This window comes from Arvicola amphibius, chromosome 18, assembly GCF_903992535.2.
Source record: "Arvicola amphibius chromosome 18, mArvAmp1.2, whole genome shotgun sequence".
NCBI lineage: Eukaryota > Metazoa > Chordata > Mammalia > Rodentia > Cricetidae > Arvicola > Arvicola amphibius.
In genome coordinates, this window is record NC_052064.1 from 3,796,944 (window position 1) to 3,811,819 (window position 14,876).

At 37.0% G+C, this 14,876-nt stretch overlaps 1 protein-coding gene across 2 annotated transcripts in view; it reads left to right on the forward strand.

The window, feature by feature from the left end:
- Magi2 (membrane associated guanylate kinase, WW and PDZ domain containing 2) overlaps nucleotides 1–14,876 on the forward strand; it is a 1,324,802-nt gene that overhangs the window by 399,431 nt on the left and 910,495 nt on the right. For both annotated transcript variants that reach the window (XM_038315349.1, XM_038315350.1), the window contains exon 2: nucleotides 11,785–11,901. In XM_038315349.1, coding sequence (XP_038171277.1) covers nucleotides 11,785–11,901 — 117 coding nt within the window. The remainder of the gene's footprint in view (nucleotides 1–11,784; nucleotides 11,902–14,876) is intronic.

The following is a 14,876-nucleotide window of genomic DNA, read 5'->3' on the forward strand; positions in this document are numbered from 1 at the left end:
TCGTCATTTTCTCCATCCCTCCCTCCTGAATTTCTAAGGCAACATGCTTGCAGATATTGTGGGAGTTTGAATGTAGTTGGTCCCCATAGTCTCACAGGGAGCGGCACTATTGGGAGGTGTGGCCTTGCTGAAGTAGGTGTGACATTGTTGAAGGAAGTGTGTCTCAGTTCACTTTCTGCTGCCTATGGATCAGTTGTGGAACTCTGAGCTCTTTCTCCAGCACCCTGTCTGCTTTCATACTGCTCTGATAATGTTTCTGGCCATGGCGATAAAGGACCAAACCTCTGAAACTGTAAGCCAGCCCTAGTTAAATCTTTCCTTTATGAGTTGCCATGGTCATTGTGTCTCTTCACAGCAAGAAAACCCTAACTAAGACAGATGTCTTCAGATAAAGTTTCAGATAATTGAGGGTCCTTGAAATATGGAGAGTTCAATGCACTGTCCCTGGCTACTGCCCAGATAGCTCCTACTGCAGTAATTGGAGAAAATAATTTTCTAATTAAAAAATAATGCAGCACAATACAGCTCACCTTCAGAGCCTTCGACCACATGTGGCTTGGCTCTTCCACTTCCCTCATAGCCATCGGGGTCACAATATACTCAGCCAGTTGAGAACAGAACGAGTTTTCTTTTCCAGATTCAGTACGTGTGGTCTTCCTCTCCACTTCCTCCCAGGCACAGTCTATGACTTGGTTTATGTTCAGTCTTTCCATCTATCAGATCAGTGCCTTGTCCTTCAATGTCAGAACAATCAGAACTTGAATGTCTTCTGACAGTGAGATCTCCCTGCCCTTCCTCTTCCTCCACCTTCCAGTACTTGAGTAGCCCTGCAGAGACCCCTTTCTCACTTGTCATGGCATCCCTACTTCTGCATCCTTAACTCACAGGCACCTGCTCTTGAGTGCACAAAACATCATTTAAATGGCATATTCAACTGAGTGTGGATCTGCTTGTTCTAAAATTATGAATATTAGTCTTCCTTGTAGTGAATGCTTCAAGTTTCCAGTCTTACCTACTGACTACGCCTGCCCCTGTTTTTCCTCCAGGGTGTGTATGTACTTAAGTATGGGGAGTAGAATCAATCAGGTTATAGGCTGGTGCTAGCAAATAAATAACAGAATAGCTCAAATGTTTTTTGTAATTTTATGAATAGTAACACATTTTAAAGAATGTCAAAGGAAGCCCCAAATAATTTGCTTATAGACAGGGAGTAGAGAAAGTCTGAGGCTTATTTTACAGTGAGAGAGAGGGGGAGAAAGAGAGAGGGAGAGAGAGAGAGAGAGAGAGAGAGAGAGAGAGAGAGAGAGAGAGAGAGCTGTAGCAGTAGGTAAACTGAGTCAAGATGATCACAGAATAGACAGAGACCAAACCTGTTTAAGAAAAAAAATCACTCAGCAGTTAAGGGTTGCAAGAAGATAAGAGACTTTTTATTGTTCTTTAGTCATCCAAGGCAAAGGGAACGAATCTAGCTAATAGGCTGCCCTTCCTACACACACTTGTTCTTCCCCCATCCTCATCCTGGAATCATCCACTAGAGGGGAAAGAGTTCCCAGCAGGGTTTTAGAGCTAGTATTGCTCCATTCTGCCATAAAAGAAGGTTTGGAGGCTTTAGAATCTGTTTTGCTGGCTTGAAATCTTAGCCATTACCCTGTACCCACCTTCCCACAACCCCAAACATCCTGGAGGCATTGTTGTGCACAATTTTGTGCTTCTAACATCCCATCAACAATGCACTTCGAGTGCCTAACTCATTATAAAACCAACACGGGACAAGGATATAATTATAAAGTACAATTTTCCTATGGGAAGAACCATTCTGCATTTCAAAATAAACCTTTGGAACACATCTCTCAGGATTTGAAGTCAGCCTTGTAGCAGTCTGAATAAGGAGTTGACATTTGCTATTGCTTCATTAGTACTGATCCAACGTGACAAAGCCCATGGAGGTTCTATAAGTTTGTCTATTAGAAGAGGTTTCGAAAGGAAATTTCTTGTATTATCACTGTGAAGTGGGCTTACAACAAAGTCATGCTTCCTTTTTAGTTGGTTTGAGCCAAACAGTGCAGGACAAGATGGTTTTCATCCTGGAACCATTTCACGTGGACGATCTATTGGATTCAAACACCTGGTATTCTTGAGGTGCAGCAGAAATACATGAAGAAATACATAAAGTATTTCTTCTTCAAATTAGAGGACTGATCTTGCTTAATGGTTAACATGAAAGATTGAATGTTGTCAAACTTTCAGCCCTGACTTTGTAAATCTCCATGTATTTTACTTAAAGACTCACTGATTTAATAACGTGTGTTTGTAGTTGACTCAGGGATAACAACTTGCTTATACAGACGAAATATGCTTAAAAACTCATTGTTTAATCTCTATTTGCATGTCCATATTTAGATTTTTGAATGAAGGTGTTGTAGGAGTTTGTTCATGTGTATCAATTCTTACTGGATTTTCCAAGAACAAAAATAACTGTGATATTTTTACCTCTTCATTTTTATCTCTTCAATTTTAAACTTAAACTTTAGAATAAAATATAGTCAGTAAACCATGGCTCTAAAAACAAAATTCTTGCCTACTGAACCAGCTACATATTGAAGAAAGCAGCATTTTCCTGTCATGAAAGTCATTTTACTAAATATTTTATGAAAATAAAAAGAACCAAGCTTTGAGGTTTATTGAATTTATGATTTCAAGTGTAATCCTAACTATCCCAGTAACTTATTTCCCCTTTTAGAATACGAGCTGTACATATCTCTGGTTTAGAAAAATATGCATTGAATTTGGGTTAGATTCTTCTTTCATTTTATGTCCTCATATCTTTTTTCCATCCATATGCTCGATTTCTCGTGACATCTGCTTTTTATAAAGGATAGCGGATTCTTAGGAGTTTTGTTGCAATACCATATTCTCAGATGTGATTAGCCATGTTGGGACATTTTTTTTTTTAATTTAGATGCACGGTAGGTAGTTTCCAACGTTGCATTCATCCTTAATAAATACTAATAGTGAAACTTTGATATCGCATGGCTATCATCTATAACAATGCCTGATATTTATCAAGAATTCATTTAGCCTTCTCCATGAGAGCCAATAAATATAACTAGAGACACATCTCTAACTTTGAGTACAATGCTAACAATGAAAAATGAAACTCAAGAATAATACTGCATTTGTACAACACTATGGGAAGGAAATGATAAAAAGCCGTTTTCAGTGGAAGAGAATATCATAAACCACTTACTTTTATCACTGTCATTTTCTCTGAAGTGGCAATTATTCTCCTTCCTTTAGAATCTGCTAATGATCTGCAACTGATAAAAACTATTTTGTTTTTCTTATTATTGCATTTCTTATACAAAATATAACGTTCCAAATTTTTGAAGGAAGAAAAGCCACAAAAGTACTAAGGCTGGACTTTTCAAAAGACACTCTCAATGTGACTTAAATAATGGAGAAGTCCACATCATTATGTAACAAAATGTTTTCAGTTATGAAAACATAATTAAGCAAGGCAGTTTCAATAAATTTAATGGCCCGGGGATGTGTTCTCTTATCTAAAATAGGAAGAAGAAATTATTTGGAGAACAATTCACTCCTGGTGACTAGTATAGACCACACGCACTTGGTGATGAGGTTTCACCTGCTCACCACCAGGAAGGGAAATGAGCCTCTAGATGACAGACATCCAAGATGCAATTATCTAAATGAAAAGGGCCTGTACTTCAGCAGAACTGATTACATAAGTCTGTCAGCCATTTTGTGACTGAGGATATTAACAGAAACCCTTAGCTTTTCTGTGACTTGACTCTCCTGTTTCGGGAGAAGTTAAGTAACAACTGTTTTGACATGGTAAACTTAGCAACGTGGCTTCACAGTGCTTTCCAATGATTTGTTCCTTGATGTCCACCCCAATCAACGGATGAGTATGAGCTGCATTTGCTGGCACTTGTGCATATACTGTCAAGTGTTGAGAGAGCTCCACCTTCTCTTTTAACCATAGATCATTTCGCTTGGATATTTTGCTACTTAATTGATAGAGACCTTGTCCTAAACCAATTTTATGCTAATGTTCTCAATTTTTTGGAAAATTCAGAAAATAAAAATCAGCATTTGAGATATACTCTCCAACACTGTTTTTATAATGATATTTAACTTCCTACAAATAAATAGTAAAATAATTTAATCATTTTATGACAAAAATTTCCCAAACTCTAAAATATACACAGTAAATATTTTATATGAAAGCTCAAAGTTTCAGATCTGGAAGAATGCTTCTTTGGTGTTGTGCCCCCTGCTCTAGACTCAGTGTCTGCTTCTCCTTGAATCTGGGTAGGGTTGCAATGCAGGGTGGGGCTCTCACAGGTGAGATGGCTTCTCTATTAACATGTGATAACCCATTGAGAAGAGGGTGATATGCAAAGCAGATAATAAACCGGGACAACGAATCTGCGGTCATTTTTACTTGAGCATTTCAGTCTTCGTAAAGGAAAGAAATAAAGATTTTTGTGCAAGCTACCAGAAAGTCTATGGTGCTCTGTTATGCCGACTATAATCTTAATGTCTGCCTTTGCCAATGACTTCTGCATCCCCGAAAGAATGAATGTTGGAGTGGTGCCTAAAACTCAGTTTTTCTATTGAAAACTCTACCTCAATATTATTCTCAATATTCTACAATATTATTTGCATTTTTCAAAAACATCCAAGCCGGGCGATAGTGGTACATGCCTTTAATCCCAGCACTCAGCAGGCAGAGGCAGGCGGATCTCTGTGAGTTCGAGACCAGCCTGGTCTACAGAGCTAGTTCCAGTACAGGCTCCAAAGCCACAGAGAAACCCTGTCTCAAAAAACCAAAAAAAAAAAAAATCCAAGATTTTTATGCTATAACAAAAATCTAATTTTTATTATATAGAAAGACTTCTGAAGTCTTTATGTAGCTACATGTATAAGTATGCATATGAATATATATATGCATATTCTTGGTTGAATTTAATGGTAGCATACTTGTCTAACAAGCCCTGGGTTCAATCCTCAATGCACCTTTGAAATATATCTTACATTAATTATTTAAATGATATTTACATATAGCGGCTGTTAATATTTTACTTATTTATAGAATTTTCATTGTTATAAAACTACTTTGAGAAACAGTTTATAGTATACTTAAGTAAAAAGCATGTACATACTTTTATGTAAATTTTTATAAATCATAGTCTACTGCATGTAAAATATTATTTTATTTATAGAGTTATACACTGTGGATTTATTGTGTGAAGAAAAATTATGAGATTTAAAGATGAACTACCATGGAAAACCCAAGCAAGCTTTCTATTCCTAATGGCGTCACTATATTAGCTAACATTACTTAGGAAACCACGGGTTGAAAAGAGTTTTCCTTGTTAAAATTCGGCTCTGAAATGCTAAGAACACTGTAATATATCAACATTTTGTATCTTTTTCTATACAGATTCTGTATGGTTTCTGTTAACTTTGGTAAGTTTAACTCTTCTCTCATACACCATAGTTTTGTAGATTGTACATAAATCAATACTGGAGATGGGGTGGGAAGGAAGAGGTAATGTGAGTAGGATCCCCCAGATAAAGGGGGCATGTGAGGCCTAGCTGCAGGTGGCCTTTAGAATTGACAGGACTTAAGGGAGATGCTGAGCCTATGAAAGCTCCAAGGAGAGAGAAGTTAAATAAGAGATGGCTTCAAGTTGCAGTACAGATAGTAATTTCCTGGTTACTATCAAATGGAATAGAAACCTCATTAGCTGGAAACAAAAAAAAGAGAAAGCTGACAATGATGGCCAGAAAAATACACAAACAAGGCAATATGCTAGACAATCTTTTCACAACACCACTTTATTTTTTTTAAAAAAAAAAAAATACTATTTTTTTCTATTGAAAATAGATTTTTCTCTTACATACCATATCCTGATTATGGTTTCTTCTCCCTCTACTCTTCCTATTTCCTCCATACCTCCTCTTCCATCCACTGGAAAACAGATAGTCTTCTAATGGATAATAATGAAATAGGATAAACCAAAAACTGAAACATTGAAGTTGGATGAAACAAAAGAGGGGGAAAAACTCAAGAAAATGTGCTAGAATCAAAGACCCGCTCATCTACACCTTTATTAATCCCATAAAAACACCAAACTGGACAACCTAACATATATGCAGAGGACCCAATGCAGACCCACGCAGGCCCTTTCATGCTGCTGCAGTCTCTGTGAGTTTGTGAGAACTTTGACCATGTTGATTTAGAAGCCCTCGTTTTTGTGGTGTCCTCCCTTCTTCTCTGACCCTTAAGCTCTTTCTACCTCCTCTTCCATAGGAGTTCCCTGAGCCCTGATGGGAGAGATTCAATAGAGTCCTCCATTCAGGGCTGGGTGTTTCTGAGTTCCTTCTTTCTTGTAATGTCTGGCTGTGTGTCTCTGTATTTGTTCTCATATGTTATAGGAGAAAACTTTTCTGATGATGGCTGAGCGAGACACTGATCTGTGAGTATTCAGAAAATCATTAGTTGTCATTTTATTGTGACTCTTCTATTAACAACAGTAGTATTTCATTTGCTCTAGGTCCCTTTGCTATCTAGTTTCAGGTACTTGGTCACCCAAGTGGACTATGGGTTCCATCTCATGAAGTGGGCGTTAAATCAAGTCAGTCATTGACTGGTTATTACCACAAGTTTTGTGACATCATTGGCCTAGCATATCTTGCAGACAAGATACCATTTTACATCAAAGGTTATGTCTGGCTTGGTGTTTGTTTCTGTTTTGGCAGCATGCAGACTATTTTCCTACACCAACGGCCCTGGAACGTAGAGGTGAAGGCTCTATGTAGGCACCAGCTCAACTTCTCCATGTTAAATGAATGGTGTAGGTGTTGTTTTCAGCAATGGAGTCTTGCTATCGGTGTGGAGAGAGCGACCTATAGTCTTGGCAACTGCCTGGGTTGTTTAAGATCCCTTTGGCCAACAGCTCAATTAAATGTAATCAAATCCCGAGATTGGAAACTTCATTTCGTGATGAGAGATGGCCAGTTGGGACTCTATCTCCACCACATTATTTGGTGATTTCATTTAGATAACCTTCATATATGTACACATTTGGGAAGCTTCTACTATATTATGCTTTCCTACTACTCCTCAAATGGTCCTTAATTTAAGCTGTTTGCCTCTTCAGGATGAATGCATATGCTTCCACCTTTACTGGTCTCAACACTGCCTCCTAAAAAAAGACATTTTAACAGAGTGAAGAAGACATTTAACAGAGAGTTTGGCTCAAATTCCTACAATGCTAACACAAAACATAAAAGGTGAAGAAATAAAGAAATTGGGACACAGAGACTTGTTTCTTAACCTCGGGCAAAATAAAGCACAAGACTAGGCACAAGGGGTAAAAGAAAACAAATTCAACTGCCTGTTTCAGCATTTTGTAGAATAGGAAGGAAAAATAAAACTGGTGCAGAAAGTAAGATGCACACTTATCGTGAAGCACAGGAAGAATAGAAACAGAACAAGTCACACTGTGACATTCTGTTCTCACCTCTTATTCCTCCCCACAATACCACTACCGTCCTGATGAATGAACTGGTCTCGATTTACATTGATATATTTATCCATAAGGGACATGTCCATTTCAGAAGTAGGTTTTTTTTTTTCAAGAAGTAAAAATGAGTCAGCGGTCAGTGCATGGATGAAGGCCTCTAGCGGCTAGCAGTCAATGCCTTGCTAAACAAGGACTGGTGGTGTGCATTCGACAAACAGCACTGAAATGGAATGAAATGAAAACATAGAAAATGTAAATGAGGTCATCTTGAGACTCAGGCGCTACTTTTCAGCTCAGGTATCATTCAATGTCTGTTACTTAATCCCTCTCACTTGAAATCTCTAATCAATGACCAAATATGGCTACACAGATGTATGTATAGTCTAGATATATAGAGTCTTTATAAATATATTTAGCAAATGGGATTTTATAAATATACAGTTTTCCAGCTGTGTTTGTTATAAAAGAATATACATACCATCAACTCTAAAGTATTTACCCTTTCTCATAGAACAAGAAATCTTTGCTCATCTAGTTGATCATACTACCTTTAGCTGCCTAAGGAAGCCATCAGAGATCCAGCTGTTTTTAACTTCCATTGTACCAGTTACCATGTGAGCTTCTTGCTTGTGTTTACCATGTCCTGGTCTGAGCACAGCTGTTTTACTTAAGATATCATGTCAAGTTTGAGGAATAAATACCTTTCTCATTTTGTGTGACTTCAATGACCAGACTAGCTGCTAAAAGATAAGAGGACAGTTAGGAGTGAGCCTCTGGAGAGAATGGCTATTTTAGATCTGCAATCCATGTCCTGTGGCTGGATATGCCTTGATTCAAAACCAAATCAAAATTATCTTCCTGAGAATTAATAGGAGAAAGGAAATTGGATAGCTAAACTATTTTAGTTCACCACAATATGAACACTGAACAAATAAAATTGTTTTGGCTAAAAGATGCTCTAGTACTGTAAAGGATAATCAAGGATGGAGGAAACATGGAAAAATAAAAAAAAAAACTTCCAAAACAAATAACATCATCCATAATATTATAATTTGTAGCAAGTAGTTTAAATAGTGAAGGGAAATCCACACTTATTCTTAAAAGCTTCTTCAAGTTCTTCCTTGGAGGAAAAATACAACTAACCATTAAAAATTAGTTCATAAACATTTAGTAATTATTTTCTAAGAGACATACATTTTCAAGATGGTAAACATGTAACACTACATATTAGTGGTAGAGGAAATTGCAATATACTTTTGGAGGGCAAAATGATACTTGAGTACAATATGTGATTTTACTCATGTTACATTAGGGGAGTGATTCCTGCTTACGTTGATGAGCAAACTGCAGCTGGTACTTGGCAGCTGGCATTTCCAGGGACTGCCAGAAAGCATTTCATCACTTGTCATGTGATGCACGTGACACAGAAAGATGGAGAGAAGGAAGAGAGGGTTCAGTTGAGGAAAGACCTACAGACTAAGATTCAGGCAGAAACAACAGCTAAGGAGAGGGACAGGCAATATAGTTGCTCATAGCTATGATGAGTTATCAAAGGCAAAGCATGTTCTGCTGATGGGGACTGGCTGGCACAAGGCAGGAAAAGAGCATCTTACAACGCCAACTTACCACTTCGAGAGTTGCCAGTGGGTTTAAGACACGTGGAGCCAGCATGTTTGCAAATCACGTCGGTTAGCTTGGGTCAACTGGAAACAAATCAGACACTCTGAAAAGGGAGCCACAACTGAAGAATCGTCTTTAACAGAGTGTCTGTGGGTATATATGTAGAGTAGTTTCTTTATTATTAACTGATGCCTGAGGACTCAGCCTAGTGTGAACATTAACTCCCTAGTTAGATGGGCCTGGGATGTACGGGAGAAGTTGCTAATCAAGGTATAGGAGGAAGGCAAAGTCAGCTCTTCCACCATCTGTTCTTCAATCCCGACTTTGAGACACCTGCCATGGCTTCCCTGTGCTATTAGAGCACAAGCTGAAGGTGTTACCTTTCTTCCCCAGGCTGCTTTTGGTCATGTTTATCTCAGAGCAGAAAACATCCCGGGATAAGGATGTCAATAGTGGGTCTTTGTTGCCTTGTTTTTTTGCCTGCTCTCCTTCGACTGAATGGTTTTGAATTTAGAAAGTTTTGTGTATAGTCATTCTGAAAAAAATATTTGTGTGTACCCAATAAACACTGTTCCTTTATTTTCCATTATCACATTGGCTTGCCTAGAAAAATAGCCTCAAATACATAAGGAACATTATTTGGGAGTATGAATTTTGACAGCTGAATGAGTTAAAATGATTTTCTATGGCATGTGACTATGAGTATTCTCACAGGGGAAAATGACACATTTTGCAACTTCAGAAATTTTTCAATGAATGTAAATATATGTGCTAAAAAGTTACTGGGGAATGCATTTGTGTTGAATATCTGCAAACCCATATCATGCTACTTCACGTGAGAAGCTGGTGGGCAGATTTGTGAAATCTGAGTGTCTGAAGGACTGGAAAAGATTATATTTGGAGTCTACCATAGTTTTCCATTACCGTAAGCTATATTTTTTCCTTCATGTATTACTCTGCACTCTTTAGAAAAAAACTAATAAAATGAATATATATTATATTTATATAGAGATTATGTTTTATTTATACATATATTTATACATATTTATACATTATATGTTGTATTGATAAATATTATATATATAATATTTGGGGATATATATACATATATATATAAATATATATACATATATATTTATATGGATATGAGAATCTGTTATAGTGGCTTACAAGCTGTAGTCCGGCTAATCCAACAATGGCTATCTCCCAACAGAAAATCCAAAATACCTGCAGTTGTTCAGCCCACAAGTCTGATTGTGTCTCACCTCATAATCAATCCCAAAGTTGTACTCTCTAATGCCAGTGAAGCAAGAAAGAGCCTCTTTCTTCCATATCCCTTTTATACGCTGCCACCAGAAAGTATAGTTCATTTAAGGTGGATCTTTCCACCTCAAAAGATCTAGATTCAGGATAGGTCTTCCCAAATAAACAGATTTAATTAAGAAAATCACCGTCAGAGGTGGACCTTATTCAGTTGTGGATGTAGTTAAGTTGCCAACCAAGAACAGCAGTCACTTACTTTAATATTAGTTCTGGAAAAGATAAGAGATTATGGTATTCCTGTTTACATTTGTAGGCATTTTAGTTTTAAATGAAACAATTATTTATTATTTGTGGTGTGTGTGTGTGTGTGTGTGTGTGTGCTCGCGCGCAAGAGCATATGGAGTCAGTTGTGGATAACATGTGGGTACTGAGACCCAAACCTGGGTCTCCCATGAGAGCAGTGTCCTCACTTAACTGCTGACTATCTCGGGAGGCCCCAGTATTTTGCCTATTAATTTCTTCTTTACAGTTTGCAACTAGAAAGACTCTTAAGATTAATATTCATAATTTAATAAGTTTATAATTAAATTCAACTTAATATTCAATAGAACTGCATCATCATCTTTTCCCAGTCATTCTCCACTTTTTTCTTAGATTATAGCAGCAAACATACTTCAATTATTTGATGGCAATGAAGAAAAGTCATTCAAACTTTATTTCTAGCTAGAACTTTGGCGCATATATTACATTACACAGGAATCACTTTGATTTATTTCATGGAGGGAAGAAAATCATTAATATTTATGTAGCCATTTTTCTTTCTACTTTTTACATCACTTTATTTCCATAGTAACCTTAAAGAACTTGAAAGTTCTTTCAAACTCAGAAGATGTTTGCTTAGTAAATAAGCCAGTAACAAAGGATAAATATTATATGGCCCCTTCCATGTGAAGCCTGCAGTAATCACATTCAAGGAAATAGAATTAAAATGGTGATTAGTTGTGTTTACAGGGAAAAGCAATGGAAATGAAGAAATAAATAACCTTTTAGCCCTGCAATGAGATATATTATGGATAACCCAATGAGAGTTTAGTAGTAACTAATCCCCTACCAATATAAAAACTACACTTTAAATGAAAAATAAAGCTACTCACAAATTAATATGTATGAACATTGAAGAGACTACTTTGTTATTGTAGTAACAAATGTCCTAGACATCAAAAAAGTGACTTGAAATTATTTATCTTTTATATGTTATGAATGTACTTATAATAGAATCAAGTTGTATGCTTATATATATTTATACATTGAATTCTTTTACAAAGAAACTTTATTATTTTAGGAGGAATTGTTGATAAGGATCTTCGTCACTACCTCAACTTAAGATTTCAGAAGGGTTCTGTTGACCACGAACTTCAGCAAATCATCCGTGACAACCTCTACCTCCGCACGGTGCCATGTGAGTACCATGGCCAGCATTCTTTTCTTTCTGTGATAAGTAGAGAACTACTCAACTATATGATTTTATTTATATTTAAAAACGATACTGTCACATAGACATTTTAAGAACAGTTGAAATTGGACTCAGATTTGAGATATGGAAGTACAATTGCAAAAACTTTTAACTGTGGTTTTGTGGTATATAATAAAATCCTACAGGGATTTATGGTCTTTATGCTATAAAATATATCTTAGTTACACTGCTCATGTTAGTATTGATAATAGTGATTCTAGACCAGATCTTCTTTAATTCTTGAGTCATGACTGTGGCAGAACTTCACACCAGGAGCCAGGAAACTACAAATTCCTTGGTTAAAGCCATTATTAACAGAATCCATGGTTGATTTTGCACCAGGGAGTCTTCTGACCATAATAACCATACTATGAAAAACAAACATAGCATATTCTACTACTCTCTGGGAACTGGTGATGATATACACCAACTTAGACTTCTGTGATCAGTCTCTAGCAATTTCTTTAAAAGAGAAGACCAAGTAAATTGACACAATTTGTAAAACAATTTCTGAGTCCCTGCTCCTGGCTTTTTGGCATTCCCCTATTCATGTTAAGAAAAAGGAATCCCAACTCAATCCTAGACCCTGTGTAGGTATCAAAATCCACTTTCTTCAAGTGAGGTATTTTAACTGCCAAAACCCTATCCACACTATAGAAATACAGATGTGTTGGTGCATGTAGGTGTTTCATTTAGTCAGATCCTAAACATTAATAAACTAAAAACTAAGAGCTCTGATGTATTATCATTACAAGGAATCTTTGATTAGAATAAATTAAACAAGACAAAAAATGATACATACAGTTGAATCGCCAACATTTTGAAAGTGATACAAATGAGAACTTATATTAAAATATTGAAACACACCATAATGTGAAGGTAGAGCAGAAACCACCAGGGGTTTTACTCTCTGGGGATGGGTGGGAACTTGTCATCATCAGTCGGTACCAAATGGTCACCAGAATATTGTCATAGTATATTTAGCATCCATTACTAAGCAAGAATACTTGACAGTTGTTATCTTGTTGGTCAAAGCGATTCCTATTCAATGCGTGTCTGTAAGTGAGTAGACACCGGACTCTTGCTGAGAAACTGCATGCTGAGAAGAGCACACTCTCAAATGTGTGAATTTGACACCTAGTGATGGGTGGAAGATGGATTGAAGAGACTGAACTGTGTATAAGGGGATGGACGGATGCCCTTTCGAAGCCTTGATGCTGTCAGTGTATCTCGGTGGATTTATCTTTCATGGCATGAAAGAGAGGAGACCCAAAATACTAAATAAAAAGTACAGGCACTCTGTTATGTTTAAAAGCTGAAAGCATTAGATAAGAAGCTGACATTCAGGAGTACTTGTAGTCCTTGCTATGATGGCAGCATAAATAAGAAAATCTTAATTAAGTATATGACGATAATGGGGGGAATTTTGCATTAGCTAATTAACTTTTAAAGCATCTTTCTTTAGCGTACCAAGGAAGGACGATGAAGGAAGAAGAAATATAAGGGTAAAATACAGCACTTATTAGTAAACCTAGAGAGCTTCAAGATGTGATTCTGGTTCAAGGTCATGAATTCAATTAGAAATCTTGAGCAACGTCTATAAAGGAGATAATTAGAAACTCAAGGAATCTAAATATTATCAGGAAACAATTACTCTTTGATTTTGCAGCCACCATTTCTAATAGCCAATTTCAATAACAGCATTCTCTTACAGTGCTTTTAATTTGACATAATAGTGAAAAAACATCTGATACAAAGATGATTCCGATTTATACTGTTAAAAATGCTTTCATGCCAAGGAGCCAGTCCTAAACAGTCTGTCTCCTTCACTCATTATATCTTTTAATGATGTATTCAGTCATTCTCAGAGAGCATGCAATAAAATGTGGCAGTAGTATAACAAGTACTACCATTGCTAGGAACTTTCAAGTGTATACAGCCCATAATGGCACTGATTATTTAATCTCTTTTCCTATACATCCTCTTGGGTCAATAAAGTCTTATTATTTGATGAACCCACCACACTAAAAGGAAAATATGCTGCTAAGAATTATATCATGGCTCCTATACATACATATATCAATGTGAATACAGTCGCCTCTTGTTTAATCAAGCAGTGGCACTAGAAATAGATCTTTGATAAGTGCCTAGCCACAAAAGCGTAATGAATTTTTGATCGTGTGGATGGAATATTTTTCTTCACAAAACCGGATCTAACTCAGCAACTCTAGCTCCTCCATGGATCACCCCGAAAAGTGCAACTAGGAAAAAAGAAGAGGCAAATCCTGGAGCTCAGCATGTGTGGAACAGCCCTAGAATTATGGGTCCACACATTCCCATCTCTGGCATACACAAGACTTAATGAAAGGCAGTTGTAAGTATTGACCTCTGTATACACGTCTTAAAGAGGTCTGTGTCCAGCTATGGTCACATTAGCTAATCAAGGGAAGGAGGCCCAGAAATCTAGGTCTCTACTGCCCTTTAACTGGAAATAATATAAAATCTTATGAATTGGTTTGCATAATCAAGGGTTGATTACATTGAGCCTTTTGAGTTGGTTTTCTTAGAACTTTATCTTGGAATTGCTAAGAAAGTAAATTTTAAAAGCTGTATCTCAGCCTGGCGGTGATGGTGCATGCTTTCAATCCCAGCACTCTGGGAGGCAGAGGCAGACTCTTGAAGTCGGTGAGTTCAAGGCCAGCTCGTTCCAGGACAGGCTCCAAAGCTACAGAGAAACCGTGTCTTGAAAAAAAACCAAAACAATAAAACAAAAACCAAAACAAAACAAAAAGAAAAGCTGTCTCTCTAGCCGTGGAGGCATGATTTTTACATATAGTATGTGGAGCCATAAACTATTGCATGCATCGTCCCTGGTGGCACCAACTCACTGCGCTTTCCAATCCAACCACAAAGGGAAGGTC